Here is a 22,756-nt window from a genome sequence, read left to right as displayed (position 1 = left end):
ATTGAATAAAATACTTAACATATTGAAAAAATATATAAATTATATGTATATCCAGAATAATCTGTCCCAGTTAGTGTCGATGTTCTGGTTCATTTGGTTTCTAGTTTCAATGAAAACCCAAAATGGCAGCCTCCATGATAACAATGTGGTGAACATGAGCTAATCGTGTTGCTGGTTGTAAGTTGACGACATATCAGATCGCCGGTAGTTTGGCAAACAGAAATATAGCGACGGGTCAGAGGTAAATTTTCAAATGTTTAACAACTGAATGTAGCAAGAAGAGCAAAGGGTACATTATAGAATCAGAGCTCCAGATAAGCTTTTGGTGTTGTGGGTATTTTACCCATGCATTTTAAAATCATTGGCTATCAGTAATTCTATCTGGGTATTCAAATTTCTGTTACCCACTAGTTTTTATACATGTGGGTATTTAAGTTAAATATCTAAAAACACTATTCATCTAGTCCCTGCAAACTGGTGTCGTGTGGGTTCGAGAGCTTTATAGGACTAAAAAATACCACAATACTTCCACAAGAAAGTGTGATGGCAAATGATCAGGATATAACTGTCATCGTGGAGTTTGGCAAGGTTGACAGAATGCCCGTTTATAATTTCAAAATAAGTTGCTGATTTGCTAATCAAATACGCAGGGTTACTTCACAATATTTTGATGATACGTACCAGTTTTAATTTTGTAGCGTATCTGTAATGTTCGTTACGTATTTGATACGCTTGGATTTTACTTTACGGCTTATTTCTGCATTTCTGACGCGTATTTTACGCAGATACACAGCTTATCTGGAGCTCTGATAGAATACACACTGCAAATGAATGACATAACATAATAGGACCGACCCTGGTGATCAAAACAAGCCCCAGTCAAGATATTGTAACAAGTGACTAGTGTCAAACTAAGGCATTGTCAGCAATAGTGTAAGTGTACTCTGGACGAAACATTACTTCAGACTACAGTTATTTACGTATGCTTGCTGGTGAGACATTTCCATTTGAAGAATACTTCCCCCCATCTAACACCTTGACTTGTAAGGGAAACATATTGCCTTCATATTTAGTGGCAACAATGCAGTTTATTGGGCGCACCTTTGCTTTCTACCAACAGCTCAATTATTGTGCTATAGCTCTACCGCTGTCTAGTTATACCGTTAACGTGGCTCTCGCACTTGTATCAGGGAGCAGACAGGTCTTAGCGATCCAACACCCCTTTACGATCTTAGGGAGCTAATATGCCTTTCGGATCCAACACCCCTTTCCGATCCTTAGAGCTAGCCTGGTTAAGGCAAGGGTTAGCCATAAATTCTTACCTTTTTACAGTGTTTTCATTAAGGGTAATCCTATACTCTAATAGTCTGTTTTAACACGTTTTGTCGGTTGATTGGTTACTCATTTTGATGGACAATGGCAGACGTGGCTTCTTAAAAAAGGGGAATGGAGTGCGTGTGACGTGCAAATGACCTGTTAAACGAGCATGAATTAAAAGTGATGGTGATCTTGGTCCAGTGCTAGACCCGTGAAATTCCGGGGTAGAATAGGTCTTCAGCAACCCAAAGGTGACTTTGCTTGTTGCAAGAGGCCACTTACGGGATCTGTTGGTCATGCTCGCTGACTTGGTTGATGCATGTCATCGTATTCCATTTGTGTGGATCGATGCTCATAATGTCAATCACTGGATTGTCTGGTTCAGACTCGATTATTTACAGACCACTGTTGGACTATGCTCTATTTAGCCAAGCCGGTTAGCCCATTTGAGCCCCTACAGAGCTAATTAGATCTGAAAAAGTGCGTCCAGTAAAGTGCACTATTACCACTTAGTTTCCACATGATCCAGTATGGTGTGTCTTCATCTGTTCTAGAGATATTTATCTGCGGAGATGACTGCTGCCGAAGCCAAGCAGACCAGGAGAATCTACGTCGGGGGTCTCTTCCCCGAGATACTTCCTGACGACCTATGCAACAAGTTTGCCAGGTTTGGTTCTGTGGAGGATGTCCAGATCAAAGTTCGCAGGGATGAGCAAGGTAGGCTTCAGCATGTCTGCACTGTGTCTCTGCTAATTCAGTCTTGTGTCTGCACTGATTTAACTGTGTTAGATCGTCATCTGGTGCACATGTTGCCTGAAGTGTGTACAACACTGACTGATATCAGTACTCAGATGCTGTCGATGCGAAATGCTGTATGATCATCCCACCCTCTGTAGCTTGCTGATGAAGAGAAGATTCTTAACATTCAACTTGTATTGCCCTTTGTGGGTTTTTCAATGTTTTTTTCTTCAACGTTTTTACTTTTAAATTTTGCAGGTGAACCAGTGAAAACTTTTGCCTACCTCAACATAAATGGAACAAAGAAAGAACTTGACACATGTAAGTAATATGAACGACACACATAAGTAACATGAATAACACGTATATGAATGACACATATGAATGACACACGTCAGTAATATGAGCAACATGTAAATGTCAGTGACATGAACGACACGTATATGAATGACACACAAGTAATATGAACAACACGTATATGAACATGATGAATGACACATAAGTAATATGAACGACACGTATATGAATGACATAGAACAGTAATATGAACGACACACGTAAGTAATATGAACGACACGTATATGAATGACACACATGAGTAATATGAACGACACGTATATGAATGACACACATGAGTAATATGAACGACACACAAGTAATATGAACGACACACATAAGTAATATGAACGACACACATAAGTAATATGAACGACACATATATGAATGTCACACATGAGTAATATGAACGACATACGTAAGTAATATGAACAACGAATGTCAGTGAAAAGAATGACAAACATGAGTAATAAGAACGACACGTATATGAATGACTTCACTCTGTCTTTCGATGTGCTTTGTTCATGTCGTTCGTAGGTAGTGCTGACTTCACACTGTCTTGTACTAAATGCTTCGTTCGTAGGTAGTGTTGACTTCACACTGTCTTGTACTATATGCTTTGTTCCTAGGTAGTGCTGACTTCACACTGTCTTGTACTAAATGCTTCGTTCGTAGGTAGTGTTGACTTCACACTGTCTTGTACTATATGCTTTGTTCCTAGGTAGTGTTGACTTCACACTGTCTTGTACTATATGCTTTGTTCCTAGGTAGTGCTGATTTCACACTGTCTTGTACTAAATGCTTCGTTCGTAGGTAGTGTTGACTTCACACTGTCTTGTACTATATGCTTTGTTCCTAGGTAGTGCTGACTTCACAAGGTCTTGTACTAATTGCTTTGTTCGAAGGTAGTGCTGACTTCACACTGTCTTGTAATATATGCTTTGTTCGTAGGTAGTGTTGACTTCACACTGCCTTGTACTATATGCTTTGTTCCTAGGTAGTGTTGACTTCACACTGCCTTGTACTAAATGCTTCGTTCGTAGGTAGTGTTGACTTCACACTGTCTTGTACTATATGCTTTGTTCCTAGGTAGTGCTGACTTCACAAGGTCTTGTACTAATTGCTTTGTTCCTAGGTAGTGTTGACTTCACACTGCCTTGTACTATATGCTTTGTTCCTAGGTAGTGCTGACTTCACAAGGTCTTGTACTAATTGCTTTGTTCGTAGGTAGTGCTGACTTCACACTGCCTTGTACTATATGCTGTGATATGCGTAACTATTGTTGCTGTGTTGTTGCAGGTTTCAGCACGTTCTCCAGGGCTAAATGGAAGGGTTCGACTCTGGTCCTGCAAACAGCCAAAGAGAATTTTCTCACCAAGTAAGATACCCGTGACAAATAACAACCAGAAACATTTTCTCCTTGATCATTATGATGGTGATACAGAAGTACCAGGTTGTGAATTTAAATTCCAGCATAGGGGCTATTTCACAGCTTGCTGTAGTGTTGTGTTCCTAGGGAGGGGCTATTTCACAGCTTGCTGAAGTGTTGTGTTCCTAGGGAGGGGCTATTTCACAGCTTGCTGAAGTGTTGTGTTCCTAGGGAGGGGCTATTTCACAGCTTGCTGAAGTGTTGTGTTCCTAGGGAGGGGCTATTTCACAGCTTGCTGAAGTGTTGTGTTCCTAGGGAGGGGCTATTTCACAGCTTGCTGAAGTGTTGTGTTCCTAGGGAGGGGCTATTTCACAGCTCCCTGAAGTGTTGTGTTCCTTGGGAGGGACTATTTCACAGCTTGCTGAAGTGTTGTGTTCCTAGGGAGGGGCTATTTCACAGCTTGCTGAAGTGTGATGTTGTAAGTGAGGGGTTATTTCACAGCTTGCTGATGTGTGATGTTGTAAGGGAGGGGTTATTTCACAGCTTGCTGAAGTGTGATGTTGTAAGGGAGAGGTTATTTCACAGCTTGCTGAAGTGTGATGTTGTAAGGGAGGGGCTATTTCACAGCTTGCTGAAGTGTTGTGTTCCTAGGGAGGGGCTATTTCACAGCTTGCTGAAGTGTTGTGTTCCTTGGGAGGGACTATTTCACAGCTTGCTGAAGTGTTGTGTTCCTAGGGAGGGACTATTTCACAGCTTGTTGTAGTGTTGTGTTCCTAGGGAGGGGTTATTTCACAGCTTGCTGAAGTGTGATGTTGTAAGTGAGGGGTTATTTCACAGCCTGCTGAAGTCTTGTGCTCCTTGGGAGGGGTTATTTCACAGCTTGCTGAAATCTTGTGCTCCTCGGGAGGGGTTATTTCACAGCTTGCTGAAGTGTTGTGCTCCTCGGGAGGGGTTATTTCACAGCTTGCTGAAGTGTGATGTTATAAGTGAGGGGATATTTCACAGCTTGCTGAAGTGTGATGTTGTAAGTGAGGGGTTATTTCACAGCTTGCTGATGTGTGATGTTGTAAGGGAGGGGTTATTTCACAGCTTGCTGAAGTGTGATGTTGTAAGGGAGAGGTTATTTCACAGCTTGCTGAAGTGTGATGTTGTAAGGGAGTGGTTATTTCACAGCTTGCTGAAGTGTGATGTTGGAAGGGAGGGGTTATTTCACAGCTTACTGATGTGTGATGTTGTAAGTGAGGGGTTATTTCACAGCTTGCTGAAGTGTGATGTTGGAAGGGAGGGGTTATTTCGCAGCTTGCTGAAGTGTGATGTTGGAAGGGAGGGGTTATTTCGCAGCTTGCTGAAGTGTGATGTTGTAAGGGAGTGGTTATTTCGCAGCTTGCTGAAGTGTGATGTTGTAAGGGAGTGGTTATTTCACAGCTTACTGAAGTGTGATGTTGGAAGGGAGGGGTTATTTCACAGCTTACTGAAGTGGTATGTTGGAAGGGAGGGTTTATTTCACAGCTTACTGAAGTGTGATGTTGTAAGGGAGGGGTTATTTCACAGCTTGCTGAAGTGCTATGTAGTTGTGGAAGGGAGGGGTTATTTCACAGCTTGCTGAAGTGTGATGTTGTAAGTGAGGGGTTATTTCACAGCTTGCTGAAGTGTGATGTTGTAAGGGAGGGGTTATTTCACAGCTTGCTGAAGTGCGATGTTATAAGTGAGGGGTTATTTCACAGCTAACTGATGTGTGATGTTGTTAGGGAGGGGTTATTTCACAGCTTGCTGAAGTGTCATGTTGTAAGGGAGTGGTTATTTCACAGCTTGCTGAAGTGTGATGTTGTAAGGGAGTGGTTATTTCACAGCTTGCTGAAGTGTGATGTTGGAAGGGAGGGGTTATTTCGCAGCTTGCTGAAGTGTGATGTTGGAAGGGAGGGGTTATTTCGCAGCTTGCTGAAGTGTGATGTTGTTAGGGAGGGGTTATTTCGCAGCTTGCTGAAGTGTGATGTTGAAAGGGAGTGGTTATTTCACAGCTTGCTGAAGTGTGTTGTTGTAAGGGAGTGGTTATTTCACATCTTGCTGAAGTGTGATGTTGGAAGGGAGGGGTTATTTCTCAGCTTGCTGAAATGCCATGTAGTTGTGGAAGGGATGCTGTGACCCTATTGCAGTGTCCTCCTCCGTAGTAGCTCATCCCCACATTGTCTGCAGGCTGGAGAAGGAGCGAGGTGAGGCTGCCCTCCCCCAGGATGACGACAGGACTGCCCATCTACACGACCCCCTCGCTGAGGCGCCAGGGGTGCAGGACTTTGTTATGAGAGGAGCTGTCCCAGGCACCCCCATCCCCGGGGAGAAGGTCGGGTGCTTCAGTTGTTTGTTTGTTTGTTTGTTTAATGCCACAATCAGCAAAGATCCAGCTATATGACGGCGGTCTGTAAATAATCGAGTCTGGACCAGACAATCCAGTGATTGACAACCTGAGCATCGATCCACATAATTGGGATACGATGACATGCACCAACCAAGTCAGCGAGCATGACCACCCGATCCCGTTGCATAGTTGCCTTTTAGGCAAGCATGGGTTTCTGAAGACCTATTCCAACCCGGATCTTCAGGGGTTTGCCTGAGTTGTGTAGATGGCTACAGATAATTCCAGCCATGTAGGCTCACTAGTATGTATCATTGTATTGTTGACGAATACATGTGATTGTACTGTGGACTAAAGTACTGTCAGAAATGAAGAAAAATGCTTTTTGCCTGTTAAAGTGAAACAACACTCCAACTTTCAGCTGTCTAGCCGACCAAGTTTTAATTATTCCGCGTAATCACCAGATGCCATTTAGTGCCAGTGGTCTTTGGACCGACAAGGGGGTGATTGGAGACCTTGTTGACAGCGAGACGGAACTCCTTGAATTATCACATATGACTCAATGATGCTTACTGTAACTTTTCACCTTGCAAGTTCATCTGCGTGTGTAAATGTGGACGTACAAGTTTGTAATTTAATATACAACCATTACTATTCCCTTCTTGTCAGGACATAGAAGGGACAGAATCTGTAGTAGCCACTGGTAATAGCATTACTCAACAACAAAGTCAGTTTGGCTGGTGCTCTTCATTGTTTATTCTTTGTTATGATACACAGCTTCTCATTTTTAAATTCCCCCGATAAGTGTCACTTCACGCAGCGTATTGAGAATGGCGCCGAACAAAAGTCAAACCAGTCAAAATTATAGTCCATTATGAGCAAATTTTGATTTGTATTTGATAAATGATGCCAGAAAAGCATTTTTCTAGCATTTCTGACAGTACTTTAATAGATATATTTATATTGTGGACTAGTAGTAGACTAAGACTTAGCCTATGAAAACATTTCCTTAAAATAATTGTAATTTATTTTTTAAAAGATCTTTACCGCCTCTACTTCAAATCAAGTCAATGACTTGGTTTAGTTTGATCTAGACATGCCTAGGCTTTTTGGTAAAGAAATTATGTATATATAAATTCCACATTAACATGTTTATTGGCGTAAAACTAGACTAGTAGATATCAATGTACTGTCGACAAGTACATATGACTGGAATTATGTTTTCAGAATTGGGTAGTCGGCAAGTACGGCCGAGTCCTCCCCATCGTCAACCTCAAGAAGCAAAGCCAGCACAAGGTATCCATCAACACCCCTGGGTTTAACTTGCCAGTCACAGGCTGCCTCGTCCTCATGGCACCTTCATGTGGCTTGGAAACATCCTAGAAGTTTCCAGCTTCAAAATACAACTCACCCCAACACATCCCATGCATCAGTACCATCATCACGGTGTTCAGGGGTCACGCACCACTTCCGTCCCAGGGGATGCGATCCCCAGCCATCCGATCATCTATTGTTCCCTACACCCTCATTCTCTTTCCTATTGCCTGGAGAATAGGATGTTCTAAAGAAGCGAGAATACATTTTCTTTTCTTTTTTACGGAGCACAGTCAATTCTCTCTATCGTTTCCAACTGCTACGAAGTTATATACATGACATGAGTCAGTGGAGCCGTCACGCCCTCTCTGTAAGGAATGTAAGGGATGTTATTCCCTTCATGACCCCCATACTGTGTGTTGTGATTGTCGTGGTGTCTGTGGTACTGATAATAGATGTAAAAAAATGTTGTAACCTTTTTGGGATCGGAATTAAGACGGTTATAGTTTTTCCCTCGTCTTCTGGCAAGACCGCTTCCACGACCATTCCGTCGTCAATTGAAGAGGACGTACTCTCAGATTCTTTTCTTACTGCTGACTTACACGCTTTGACGAACACAACGCTCAGTGCATGTGACAGGTCCCAGTCCCCTTCAGATGCAGGTAGGTGTCTCAGGAAGTTGCTCAGTTGCAAGTTTCTGCTGATCTCCTCAAAGGTCCATGGGGATGCTTTTGTCTGACATGGTCCTTGCCTCTCATTACCTTGATGTCTCGGTCGCCGATGTCCACGGCCTGCATCACTTTGGTCCTCTTGTGTTGGCCCTCTAAGCCTGCAGCGCAGATGAGGATACTCGTGTGCTAAAGTCCCACGCCTCGTCTCCTGTATATATGACAAGAAATTCTTGAAGTTATTATCCTCCGCCACAAAGTTGAAGGGGGATACAGGAATGGGTGCTGTCTGTCCTTCTGCCTGTCATGTTTCATTTCCGGAGCAGAACTCAAAAACCATGAGAAATATCTTAAACAAACTTAAACAAACTTGGCACATAGATAGGTCCATTTTGATAGTTTGGGATTTTTAAAAAAAATTTTTTTCGAGTTTCCATTGCAACGACTTTGACTTTGACTGAAAGTGGCGGTAGTGCTCGTTTCTGGAGCAGATATTGGCGGGGGATATGAGTATTTCATGCTTGTTTACTTGTTCTTCTCATTTATTTGGGTTTCCAGTCAAGTTCCCGGGTGGAGCATACATATGTCTGTCTGTTGAGACTCCGGTCTACCTTATAGAAGACTTTGGTTTACCTTATAGAAGTCACCGGTTTACCTTATAGAAGTCACCGGTCTACCTTATAGAAGTCACCGGTCTACCTTATAGAAGTCACCAGTCTACCTTATAGAAGTCACTGGTCTACCTTATAGAAGACTCCGGTCTACCTTATAGAAGTCACCGGTCTACCTTATAGAAGACTCCGGTCTACCTTATAGAAGTCACAGGTCTACCGGTCTACCTTATAGAAGTCACCGGTCTACCTTATAGAAGACTCCGGTCTACCTTATAGAAGGCACCGGTCTACCTTATAGAAGTCACCGGTCTACCTTATAGAAGTCACCGGTCTACCTTATAGAAGTCACCGGTCTACCGGTCTACCTTATAGAAGTCACCGGTCTACCGGTCTACCTTATAGAAGTCACCGGTCTACCTTATAGAAGACTCCGGTCTACCTTATAGAAGTCACCGGTCTACCTTATAGAAGTCACCGGTCTACCTTATAGAAGTCACCAGTCTACCTAATAGAAGTCACCGGTCTGCCTTATTGAAGTCACCGGTCTACCGGTCTACCTTATAGAAGTCACCGGTCTACCTTATAGAAGACTCCGGTCTACCTTATAGAAGTCACCGGTCTACCTTATAGAAGTCACCGGTCTATCTTATAGAAGTCACCGGTCTACCTTATAGAAGACTCCGGTCTACCTTATAGAAGTCACCGGTCTACCTTATAGAAGACTCCACTCTACCTTAGAGAAGACTCCGGTCTACCTTAATGAAGACTCCTGTCTACCTTATAGAAGTCACCGGTCTACCTTATAGAAGTCACCGGTCTACCTTATAGAAGACTCCGGTCTACCTTATAGAAGTCACCGGTCTACCTTATAGAAGTCACCGGTCTACCTTATAGAAGACTCCGGTCTACCTTATGGAAGACTCCTGTCTACCTTATGGAAGACTCCGGTCTACCTTATAGAAGTCACCGGTCTACCTTATAGAAGTCACCGGTCTACCTTATAGAAGACTCCGGTCTACCTTATAGAAGACTCCGGTCTACCTTATAGAAGTCACCGGTCTACCTTATAGAAGACTCCGGTCTACCTTATAGAAGACTCCGGTCTACCTTATGGAAGACTCCGGTCTACCTTATAGAAGTCACCGGTCTACCTTATAGAAGTCACAGGTCTACCTTATAGAAGTCACCGGTCTACCTTATAGAAGACTTCGGTTTACCTTATAGAAGACTCCGGTCTACCTTATAGAAGACTCCGGTCTACCTTATAGAAGTCACCGGTCTACCTTATAGAAGTCACCGGTCTACCTCATAGAAGACTCCGGTCTACCTTATAGAAGTCACCGGTCTACCTTATAGAAGTCACCGGTCTACCTTATAGAAGTCACCGGTCTACCTTATAGAAGACTTCGGTTTACCTTATAGAAGACTCCGGTCTACCTTATAGAAGACTCCGGTTTACCTTATAGAAGTCACCGGTCTACCTTATAGAAGTCACCGGTCTACCTTATAGAAGACTCCGGTCTACCTTATAGAAGTCACCGGTCTACCTTATAGAAGTCATCATCCGATCCAGCCATTTGTTTAAACGGTGTCCCAATCTTCTAACTGCTCACCTCTGTCTTGTGATGTCTCAATAGTTGGTTGTAGACCTGCCTGGGTGTTGTCCATTTCTCATTCTCAGTCTACTCAATCTCTGTGCTTGTGATTGATAGCTGTGATGAAGTGAATAAAATAGATACCAAGCTGATCCACTTTATGTCCATTGGTGGGTATGTGTGAGACCTTTCTTGTTTATATGTTTATTGGTGTTTGTAACAGAACACCTCCTTTTATATGGGGTGAGGTTAAGTCGTGGCTGAGTAGGTTCAGGGTTACGTGATCGTTTTTTGGATCGACGTCCTGTGTGAAACCACGGAATTATTACCCGAGTCCATGCTGTCAAAGAGGGTGCCTGAAGCAATCCTTACCTGAGTTCTTCTGCATCAAGACTTGGGGACAATTCTTGGATCAAGGTTAGAAACCGCTCCCTCGTGTACATCACATGATTGAGGTCCTGTTACAGACTAGGATATTTGCGTCCCATTTCCAACCATGGGATAAATGCGACCATGGGATGGTGTGAGATAGGATGAATTTATGAATTTGAAAATTTATGATAAATTGTATATTTGTCTACATATCCTCTCTCACACCCAACAATCCCCGTATCATGGTCACACAAGACTGTACGCCCCAGAAAGTCGAATGAGGGTGTAGGGAATAGCTCGTGATCGGATCGCTAGGGGGTCACATCACACAAGATCTCATCGCACAGGATTGCATCCCATGGTTTGGCAGTGGTGTGTGACCCATAAATACAGTGTTGATAGAAGTGATGTATGCATTTTGAAGCTTGAAACTTGGTTCTAGGACGTTTCCATGCCAGGATGGAAGAGTACAGAGGAATGCATATTGTGAGATAGGATAAGTATATAAATAAAAGATTTCTTGTAAATTATCAAAAGTGGTAATATCCTTTGAAAGCACAACTGTGTACATTTAGGTCAATTGTTTTATCTGTTAACCACAGTGTCTGATCATGACACGTATATGATTGTCAGATTGTCCGTGTTGACCCGTCCAAGCTCTGTCACAACCTGAAGAAGCTGAAGGATGATGGCCTTGCAGAGAAAGGTCGGGTCAGCCTCACATGGACTATTGGTGACCAGGACTCGGACATCACGCGGAAGCGGAAAGGGGAATTCCCTGTGGAGCACAAGAAAAGCAAGAGGGCCGCAAGCCAGATGGTGATGGACTTCCTGACTCAGCAGAAACACAGACTCGCTAAAGTTGTGAAAGAAGCCAACAACTTCGAGATTCTGCTCCGAGACGGGACGGTGAAGAACAACTCAAGTCAACAAAATGGTGGCAGCAGAGGTAAAGGCTCCTTGGACAAGGTGATGGCTCCAGAGAAAGGCTCCTCCGATCAGGAGTCTGCTGATACTGATGAAATCATCGCTGCTACAAAGTCAAAGACAGCTGGCAAGAAGAAGACAAACGCTGTTCGTCAGCCAAGTAAAAGGTTCCAGGAACACTACACCAGTTCTGACAGTGAGAGTGAGACCGGCGATGTCCAGTCTGAGTCATTTGTGTATGTCGCAGGGAAGAAAGGAGCAAAGCCAGGATCTCATGTTAAGAAATTTGCATCTAAGACACCCAGTAAATTAAACTTGAAGTCATCAGCTTCAGACTCCTCCAGTGGAGACAGCAGTGGTGGGAAGAAGGAAGGAGCATCCCAGGAGAAGGGAAGTGGCAGACCAACTGATTGTTCTAACAGGGAGTCGAGTGAGTCGGAATCTGCGTCGGACAGTTCCAGTGATAATGAGTCCTCCATGGAACTTGAGGATGGACAGCTTGGAAGCTCAGGCAGCTCCAAGTACGATAAGGACTCCGACCCTGACTCCGACTCTGACCCTGACTCCGACTCTGACCCCGACTCCGAATCTGACTCTGACCCCCAGTCCGACTCCGACTCCAACTCCGACTCCGACCCTGACCCCGACTCCGACTCTGGCAGAAATCAGCCTCAGTCTCGAAGGAAGTCTGGGATTCCAGAGTTCCGAGGGAGAGCTGTGTTGGATCAGGGGGATGTCTCCGGCACATCTCCTCCAGGGAAAGTTGCAAAAAAGTCCAAAGACCAAAAACCAGGAGGAGTCAATGACAGCAAGAAACCAGATAGACATAGCATGGATGCTGAAGACAGTGACTCCTGTGGGTCAGCAGACACTGATGAGATTCTGGCCAGCTTCAGAAAGTCTTCAAGGACCACAGTCCCACCTGCTGGCCAAAGCAAGATGACGTCTGCTCCGTCGTCTGCCCCGTCGTCTGCTGGTCTGTCCAGGGCAGTGGATGAGTTCTCCTGTGGCTTTTCTGTAGATAGGGGCAGGATTGTGTATCCACAACGAGTGATCGACAGCGGAGAGGAGAGTGACAGTTCTCAGGTATATCGACCTTCAAAAAAGCAGAAAAAGTCCCTGAAAGAGGAATCTGGGATTAGAGGTGAGAGGTCTGCCAATCAGAAGACAAAACTGGACCCTGGTGCTGAGAAGATGGTGATAGAGTCTGTGGACAGACAGGCCAGGAAGTCGGAGGAGGGTCAGCGGGGTAAAGATGTTTTAAAATCTTCAGATAAAAGTAGAACTGATTTCAACAACACAGGCAGAGAGAAGCTGAGTCAGGCGGAGAAGCACATGGATGACAACCGGCGCCGTCTGGAGACGATACGAGAGAGGAAGAGAGAGGTACAGAGTCGCAAAGCTGCAGTGCGTGATGCTCTAGCTCATGTGGTAAGTCTCGTCCTCACTCAGTCTGATAGCTCTAACTTAAATGTTTAACTTCAAACTCTGGTGTTCTTTGAAATGTGGTAACAGTTATAAACAACAATATTCATTGTGAAATGTGGTAAAAAGTAATAACTTTTTAATTTGAAGTTTACATGATTTACAGCTTTTCAATTGGACGAGAGGTCGGTCACCTGACCGTGAAATTGACGTTCTTGAAATGACGGAAACACGACGGACTACTTCCACATTCCTGGGGAAACACCTGGGAAATCCCTAGCATGAATACATACAGAAGCGTTCTTTCTGATCATTAAGACCATTTAATCTTGAACTCAGCATTTTAGTATACACTGAGAAACGTCAGAGTTTGACTGCATGATCGTTCATGAATATCCTCGTACGACCCATCCTGGGTCCATCCTGAACATCCTGAACAAAACTTAGAAATGCACATCATAGACTGATGGCCAAACTGTATGAACGTTGTCGCAAGCTCCTACGTTCATACCGTTTGGCCCTCACTCTATGAAGGTTCATACTCCAATAAACTCACACAGTGAAGTCAGTTCTTAATTAACCACAGTATTCATCATAATATAACAAGTATTGACAACAGTATTCATCATATACTACTCAAAAGAAGTTAAGGATCACCTAATTACTTTCTAAGTATTGACAACTGTATTCATCATAATATAACAAGTATTAACAACAGTATTCATCATAATATAACAAATATTAACAACAGTATTCATCATCATATAACAAGTATTGACAACAGTATTCATCATAATATAACAAGTATTAACAACAGTATTCATAATATAACAAGTAATAACAACAGTATTCATCATAATATAACAAGTAACAATGTAACACATGGTAGCAGGACACATGGTAGCAGGACACATGGTAGCAGGACACATGGTAGCAGGACACATGGTAACAGGACACATGGTAGCAGGACACATGATAGCAGGACACATGATAACAGGACACATGGTAGCAGGACACATGGTAACAGGACACATGGTAGCAGGACACATGATAGCAGGACACATGATAACAGGACACATGGTAACAGGACACATGGTAGCAGGACACATGGTAACAGGACACATGGTAACAGGACACATGATAGCAGGACACATGGTAACAGGACACATGGTAGCAGGACACATGGTAGCAGGACACATGGTAGCAGGACACATGATAGCAGGACACATGGTAGCAGGACACATGGTAGCAGGACACATGGTAGCAGGACACATGATAACAGGACACATGATAACAGGACACATGATAACAGGACACATGGTAACAGGACACATGGTAGCAGGACACATGGTAGCAGGACACATGATAGCAGGACACATGGTAGCAGGACACATGGTAGCAGGACACATGGTAGCAGGACACATGATAACAGGACACATGATAACAGGACACATGGTAGCAGGACACATGGTAACAGGACACATGGTAGCAGGACACATGGTAACAGGACACATGGTAGCAGGACACATGATAGCAGGACACATGGTAGCAGGACACATGGTAGCAGGACACATGGTAGCAGGACACATGATAGCAGGACACATGGTAGCAGGACACATGGTAGCAGGACACATGGTAGCAGGACACATGATAACAGGACACATGATAACAGGACACATGGTAGCAGGACACATGGTAGCAGGACACATGATAGCAGGACACATGGTAGCAGGACACATGATAGCAGGACACATGATAACAGGACACATGGTAGCAGGACACATGATAGCAGGACACATGATAACAGGACACATGGTAACAGGACACATGGTAGCAGGACACATGGTAACAGGACACATGGTAGCAGGACACATGGTAACAGGACACATGGTAGCAGGACACATGATAGCAGGACACATGGTAGCAGGACACATGGTAGCAGGACACATGATAGCAGGACACATGATAACAGGACACATGGTAGCAGGACACATGGTAGCAGGACACATGGTAGCAGGACACATGGTAGCAGGACACATGATAGCAGGACACATGATAACAGGACACATGGTAGCAGGACACATGGTAGCAGGACACATGGTAGCAGGACACATGGTAGCAGGACACATGGTAGCAGGACACATGGTAGCAGGACACATGATAGCAGGACACATGATAGCAGGACACATGATAGCAGGACACATGGTAGCAGGACACATGATAGCAGGACACATAATAGCAGGACACATGATAGCAGGACACATGATAACAGGACACATGGTAACAGGACACATGGTAGCAGGACACATGGTAACAGGACACATGGTAGCAGGACACATGGTAACAGGACACATGGTAGCAGGACACATGATAGCAGGACACATGGTAGCAGGACACATGGTAGCAGGACACATGATAGCAGGACACATGATAACAGGACACATGGTAGCAGGACACATGGTAGCAGGACACATGGTAGCAGGACACATGGTAGCAGGACACATGATAGCAGGACACATGATAACAGGACACATGGTAGCAGGACACATGGTAGCAGGACACATGGTAGCAGGACACATGGTAGCAGGACACATGGTAGCAGGACACATGGTAGCAGGACACATGGTAGCAGGACACATGATAGCAGGACACATGATAGCAGGACACATGATAGCAGGACACATGGTAGCAGGACACATGATAGCAGGACACATAATAGCAGGACACATGGTAACAGGACACATGGTAGCAGGACACATGGTAGCAGGACACATGGTAGCAGGACACATGATAACAGGACACATGATAACAGGACACATGGTAGCAGGACACATGATAACAGGACACATGGTAGCAGGACACATGGTAGCAGGACACATGGTAACAGGACACATGATAACAGGACACATGGTAGCAGGACACATGGTAGCAGGACACATGATAGCAGGACACATGGTAGCAGGACACATGATAACAGGACACATGGTAACAGGACACATGGTAACAGGACACATGATAACAGGACACATGGTAGCAGGACACATGGTAGCAGGACACATCATAGCAGGACACATGGTAGCAGGACACATGATAACAGGACACATGATAACAGGACACATGGTAGCAGGACACATGATAACAGGACACATGGTAGCAGGACACATGGTAGCAGGACACATGGTAGCAGGACACATGATAACAGGACACATGGTAGCAGGACACATGGTAACAGGACACATGGTAGCAGGACACATGGTAGCAGGACACATGATAACAGGACACATGGTAGCAGGACACATGATAACAGGACACATGGTAGCAGGACACATGGTAGCAGGACACATGGTAGCAGGACACATGGTAGCAGGACACATGGTAGCAGGACACATGATAACAGGACACATGGTAGCAGGACACATGGTAGCAGGACACATGATAACAGGACACATGATAACAGGACACATGGTAGCAGGACACATGATAACAGGACACATGGTAGCAGGACACATGATAACAGGACACATGGTAGCAGGACACATGATAACAGGACACATGGTAGCAGGACACATGGTAGCAGGACACATGGTAGCAGGACACATGGTAGCAGGACACATGATAACAGGACACATGGTAGCAGGACACATGGTAGCAGGACACATGATAACAGGACACATGGTAGCAGGACACATGGTAGCAGGACACATGGTAGCAGGACACATGGTAGCAGGACACATGGTAGCAGGACACATGGTAGCAGGACACATGATAACATGACACATGGTAGCAGGACACATGATAACAGGACACATGGTAGCAGGACACATGGTAGCAGGACACATGGTAACAGGACACATGGTAGCAGGACACATGGTAGCAGGACACATGATAACAGGACACATGATAACATGACACATAACAGGACACATGGTAGCAGGACACACGGTATTAGGACACATGATAACAGGACACATGATAACAGGACACATGGTAGCAGGACACATGGTAGCAGGACACATGATAGCAGGACACATGATAGCAGGACACATGATAACAGGACACATGATAACATGACACATGGTAGCAGGACACATGATAACAGGACACATGGTAACAGGACACATGGTAGCAGGACACATGATAGCAGGACACATGGTAGCAGGACACATGGTAGCAGGACACATGGTAGCAGGACACATGGTAGCAGGACACATGATAACAGGACACATGGTAGCAGGACACATGGTAGCAGGACACATGATAACAGGACACATGATAACAGGACACATAACAGGACACATGGTAGCAGGACACATGGTAGCAGGACACATGGTAGCAGGACACATGGTAGCAGGACACATGGTAGCAGGACACATGGTAGCAGGACACATGGTAGCAGGACACATGATAACAGGACACATGGTAGCAGGACACATGATAACAGGACACATGGTAGCAGGACACATGGTAGCAGGACACATGATAACAGGACACATGATAACAGGACACATGGTAGCAGGACACATGATAACAGGACACATGGTAGCAGGACACATGGTAGCAGGACACATGATAACAGGACACATGATAACATGACACATGGTAGCAGGACACATGATAACAGGACACATAACAGGACACATGGTAGCAGGACACATGGTAGCAGGACACATGATAACAGGACACATGATAACATGACACATGGTAGCAGGACACATGATAACAGGACACATGGTAACAGGACACATGATAACAGGACACATGATAACAGGACACATGGTAGCAGGACACATGATAACAGGACACATGGTAGCAGGACACATGGTAGCAGGACACATGATAACAGGACACATGATAACAGGACACATGGTAGCAGGACACATGATAACAGGACACATGGTAGCAGGACACATGGTAGCAGGACACATGATAACAGGACACATGGTAGCAGGACACATGATAACAGGACACATGGTAGCAGGACACATGGTAGCAGGACACATGGTAGCAGGACACATGATAACATGACATGGCAGCAGGACACATGGTAGCAGGACACATGGTAGCAGGACACATGATAACATGACATGGCAGCAGGACACATGGTAACAGGACACACGGTATTAGGACACATGATAACAGGACACATGATAACAGGACACATGGTAACAGGACACATGGTAGCAGGACACATGATAACAGGACACATGATAACAGGACACATGATAACAGGACACATGGTAGCAGGACACATGATAACAGGACACATGGTAGCAGGACACATGGTAGCAGGACACATGGTAGCAGGACACATGATAACAGGACACATGGTAGCAGGACACATGATAGCAGGACACATGGTAGCAGGACACATGATAACAGGACACATGGTAGCAGGACACATGGTAGCAGGACACATGATAGCAGGACACATGGTAGCAGGACACATGGTAGCAGGACACATGATAACAGGACACATGGTAGCAGGACACATGATAACAGGACACATGGTAGCAGGACACATGATAACAGGACACATGATAACAGGACACATGATAACAGGACACATGGTAGCAGGACACATGGTAGCAGGACACATGATAACAGGACACATGGTAGCAGGACACATGATAACAGGACACATGGTAGCAGGACACATGATAACAGGACACATGGTAGCAGGACACATGATAACAGGACACATGGTAGCAGGACACATGATAGCAGGACACATGGTAGCAGGACACATGATAACAGGACACATGGTAGCAGGACACATGGTAGCAGGACACATGATAGCAGGACACATGATAACAGGACACATGGTAACAGGACACATGGTAGCAGGACACATGGTAGCAGGACACATGATAGGACACATGGTAGCAGGACACATAACAGGACACATGATAACAGGACACATGATAACATGACACATGATAACAGGACACATGATAGCAGGACACATGATAACAGGACACATGATAACAGGACACACATGATAACAGGACACATGATAACAGGACACATGATAGCAGGACACATGGTAGCAGGACACATGATAGGACACATGGTAGCAGGACACATAACAGGACACATGATAACAGGACACATGATAACATGACACATGGTAGCAGGACACATGATAACAGGACACATGATAACAGGACACATGATAACAGGACACATGATAACAGGACACATGATAGCAGGACACATGGTAGCAGGACACATGGTAGCAGGACACATGATAACAGGACACATGATAGCAGGACACATGATAACAGGACACATGGTAGCAGGACACATGGTAGCAGGACACATGATAACAGGACACATGATAGCAGGACACATGATAACAGGACACATGATAGGACACATGGTAGCAGGACACATAACAGGACACATGGTAACAGGACACATGGTAGCAGGACACATGGTAGCAGGACACATGATAGGACACATGGTAGCAGGACACATGATAACATGACACATGATAGCAGGACACATGGTAGCAGGACACATGGTAGCAGGACACATGGTAGCAGGACACATAACAGGACACATGGTAGCAGGACACATGATAACATGACACATGATAGCAGGACACATGATAACAGGACACATGGTAGCAGGACACATGGTAGCAGGACACATGATAACAGGACACATGGTAGCAGGACACATGGTAGCAGGACACATGGTAGCAGGACACATAACAGGACACATGGTAGCAGGACACATGATAACATGACACATGATAGCAGGACACATGATAACAGGACACATGGTAGCAGGACACATGATAGCAGGACACATGATAGCAGGACACATGATAACAGGACACATGATAACAGGACACATGATAACAGGACACATGGTAGTAGGACACATGATAGCAGGACACATGATAGGACACATGGTAACAGGACACATGGTAACCAGACACATGGTAACAGGACACACGGTAATAGGACACATTGTTTCAGGACTCCGGCAGCAGACTCAACAAGAAGATCGTGTTTGACTCTGATGATGACAAGGAGGAAACACCAGCAGCAGCGGCATCAACATCAGTAACAGCTGTCAGCACCACGCTGTCGTCTCCTTCATCTGATGATGATGATGATGATGACAGTAGTGAGGACAGTAGCGAGGACAGTATTGAGGACAGGGATTCATCTCTGGTAAAGGTAGGTCAGTCTGTCTGTCACAGTCAATACGCAGTCAATAACCACTGGTCGTGCCACGATCGAACCTAGGAATTCCAGCCTAGTTCAGCAAAGGTGGAAACTGGACTTTTAGAGTCAGTTAACGAGGTGTGTCCTCTGTAACGTGTGTCTGCTGCAACTGGTATCTGCTGTAACGAGGTGTCTGCTGCTATGAGATGTGTCTGCTGTAACGAGGTATCTGCTGTAATAAGGTGTTTCTGCTGTAACGAGGTGTCTGCTGTAACAAGGTGTATCTGCTGTAAAAGGTGTGTCTGCTGTAAAAGGTGTGTCTGCTGTAACTAGGTTTGTCTGCTGTAATGAGATGTGCCTGCTGTAACGAGGTGTGTCTGGTGTAACAGGTGTGTGTTAATGTTTCAGAAGCGCATGCCCCTCTTTGGTAGCTCAGGATCATCGGAGGAGGAGGACGAGGATGAGATGTTCCGTGTCCGGCCTCAGTATGAAGGGGAGAAGGGCAGCAAGGTAGGGATCACAGGGATCAGGCTCCACTTGGTCTTCAGCTTCCCATGCTTGTCCCCGGGAAGATCTGGGTTAGAATTGGTCTTCAGCTTCCCATGCTTGTCCCCGGGAAGATCAGGCTCCACTTGGTCTTCAGCTTCCCATGCTTGTCCCCGGGAAGATCAGGCTCCACTTGGTCTTCAGCTTCCCATGCTTGTCCCCGGGAAGATCAGGCTCCACTTGGTCTTCAGCTACCCATGCTTGTCCCCGGGAAGATCAGGCTCCACTTGGTCTTCAGCTACCCATGCTTGTCCCCGGGAAGATCTGGGTTAGAATTGGTCTTCAGCTACCCATGCTTGTCCCCGGGAAGATCTGGGTTAGAATTGGTCTTCAGCTACCCATGCTTGTCCCCGGGAAGATCAGGCTCCACTTGGTCTTCAGCTTCCCATGCTTGTCCCCGGGAAGATCTGGGTTAGAATTGGTCTTCAGCTACCCATGCTTGTCCCCGGGAAGATCTGGGTTAGAATTGGTCTTCAGCTACCCATGCTTGTCCCCGGGAAGATCTGGGTTAGAATTGGTCTTCAGCTACCCATGCTTGTCCCCGGGAAGATCTGGGTTAGAATTGGTCTTCAGCTACCCATGCTTGTCCCCGGGAAGATCTGGGTTAGAATTGGTCTTCAGCTACCCATGCTTGTCCCCGGGAAGATCTGGGTTAGAATTGGTCTTCAGCTACCCATGCTTGTCCCCGGGAAGATCTGGGTTAGAATTGGTCTTCAGCTACCCATGCTTGTCCCCGGGAAGATCTGGGTTAGAATTGGTCTTCAGCTACCCATGCTTGTCCCCGGGAAGATCTGGGTTAGAATTAGTCTTCAGCTACCCATGCTTGTCCCCGGGAAGATCTGGGTTAGAATTGGTCTTCAGCTACCCATGCTTGTCCCCGGGAAGATCTGGGTTAGAATTGGTCTTCAGCTACCCATGCTTGTCCCCGGGAAGATCTGGGTTAGAATTGGTCTTCAGCTACCCATGCTTGTCCCCGGGAAGATCTGGGTTAGAATTGGTCTTCAGCTACCCATGCTTGTCCCCGGGAAGATCTGGGTTAGAATTGGTCTTCAGCTACCCATGCTTGTCCCCGGGAAGATCTGGGTTAGAATTGGTCTTCAGCTACCCATGCTTGTCCCCGGGAAGATCTGGGTTAGAATTGGTCTTCAGCTACCCATGCTTGTCCCCGGGAAGATCTGGGTTAGAATTGGTCTTCAGCTACCCATGCTTGTCCCCGGGAAGATCTGGGTTAGAATTGGTCTTCAGCTACCCATGCTTGTCCCCGGGAAGATCTGGGTTAGAATTGGTCTTCAGCTACCCATGCTTGTCCCCGGGAAGATCTGGGTTAGAATTGGTCTTCAGCTACCCATGCTTGTCCCCGGGAAGATCTGGGTTAGAATTGGTCTTCAGCTACCCATGCTTGTCCCCTGGAAGATCTGGGTTAGAATTGGTCTTCAGCTACCCATGCTTGTCCCCGGGAAGATCTGGGTTAGAATTGGTCTTCAGCTACCCATGCTTGTCCCCGGGAAGATCTGGGTTAGAATTGGTCTTCAGCTACCCATGCTTGTCCCCGGGAAGATCTGGGTTAGAATTGGTCTTCAGCTACCCATGCTTGTCCCCGGGAAGATCTGGGTTAGAATTGGTCTTCAGCTACCCATGCTTGTCCCCGGGAAGATCTGGGTTAGAATTGGTCTTCAGCTACCCATGCTTGTCCCCGGGAAGATCTGGGTTAGAATTGGTCTTCAGCTACCCATGCTTATCCCCGGGAAGATCTGGGTTAGAATTGGTCTTCAGCTACCCATGCTTGTCCCCGGGAAGATCTGGGTTAGAATTGGTCTTCAGCTACCCATGCTTGTCCCCGGGAAGATCTGGGTTAGAATTGGTCTTCAGCTACCCATGCTTGTCCCCTGGAAGATCTGGGTTAGAATTGGTCTTCAGCTACCCATGCTTATCCCCATGAAGATCCAAGCTCAGTTGGTCTTCAGCAACCCATCGTGTCGAAAGATTGTGTGGATCCATGCTCATATC

The 22,756-nt window shown here is 45.5% G+C and overlaps 1 protein-coding gene across 1 annotated transcript in view; it reads left to right on the top strand.

Annotated features, from left to right (window-relative positions):
* Positions 1 to 129: 129 nt before the first annotated feature.
* The window catches only part of LOC139445870 (nucleolar protein 8-like), a 29,011-nt gene continuing 6,384 nt past the window's right edge, over positions 130 to 22,756 (top strand). Inside the window, exons 1-9 of the mRNA XM_071227104.1 lie at positions 130 to 241; positions 1,872 to 2,034; positions 2,314 to 2,376; positions 3,691 to 3,769; positions 5,954 to 6,098; positions 7,338 to 7,406; positions 11,307 to 13,031; positions 20,012 to 20,215; positions 20,612 to 20,713. Of these exons, the coding sequence (XP_071083205.1) occupies positions 1,890 to 2,034; positions 2,314 to 2,376; positions 3,691 to 3,769; positions 5,954 to 6,098; positions 7,338 to 7,406; positions 11,307 to 13,031; positions 20,012 to 20,215; positions 20,612 to 20,713 (2,532 nt within the window). The 5' untranslated portion in view covers positions 130 to 241; positions 1,872 to 1,889. The remainder of the gene's footprint in view (positions 242 to 1,871; positions 2,035 to 2,313; positions 2,377 to 3,690; positions 3,770 to 5,953; positions 6,099 to 7,337; positions 7,407 to 11,306; positions 13,032 to 20,011; positions 20,216 to 20,611; positions 20,714 to 22,756) is intronic.

Source organism: Haliotis cracherodii, unplaced genomic scaffold (assembly GCF_022045235.1).
Source record: "Haliotis cracherodii isolate W230 unplaced genomic scaffold, xgHalCrac1.p SCAF_6, whole genome shotgun sequence".
Lineage (NCBI taxonomy): Eukaryota > Metazoa > Mollusca > Gastropoda > Lepetellida > Haliotidae > Haliotis > Haliotis cracherodii.
The sequence above is the reverse complement of the archived record's forward strand: the minus strand, read 5'-3'. Positions and strand labels throughout refer to the sequence as shown.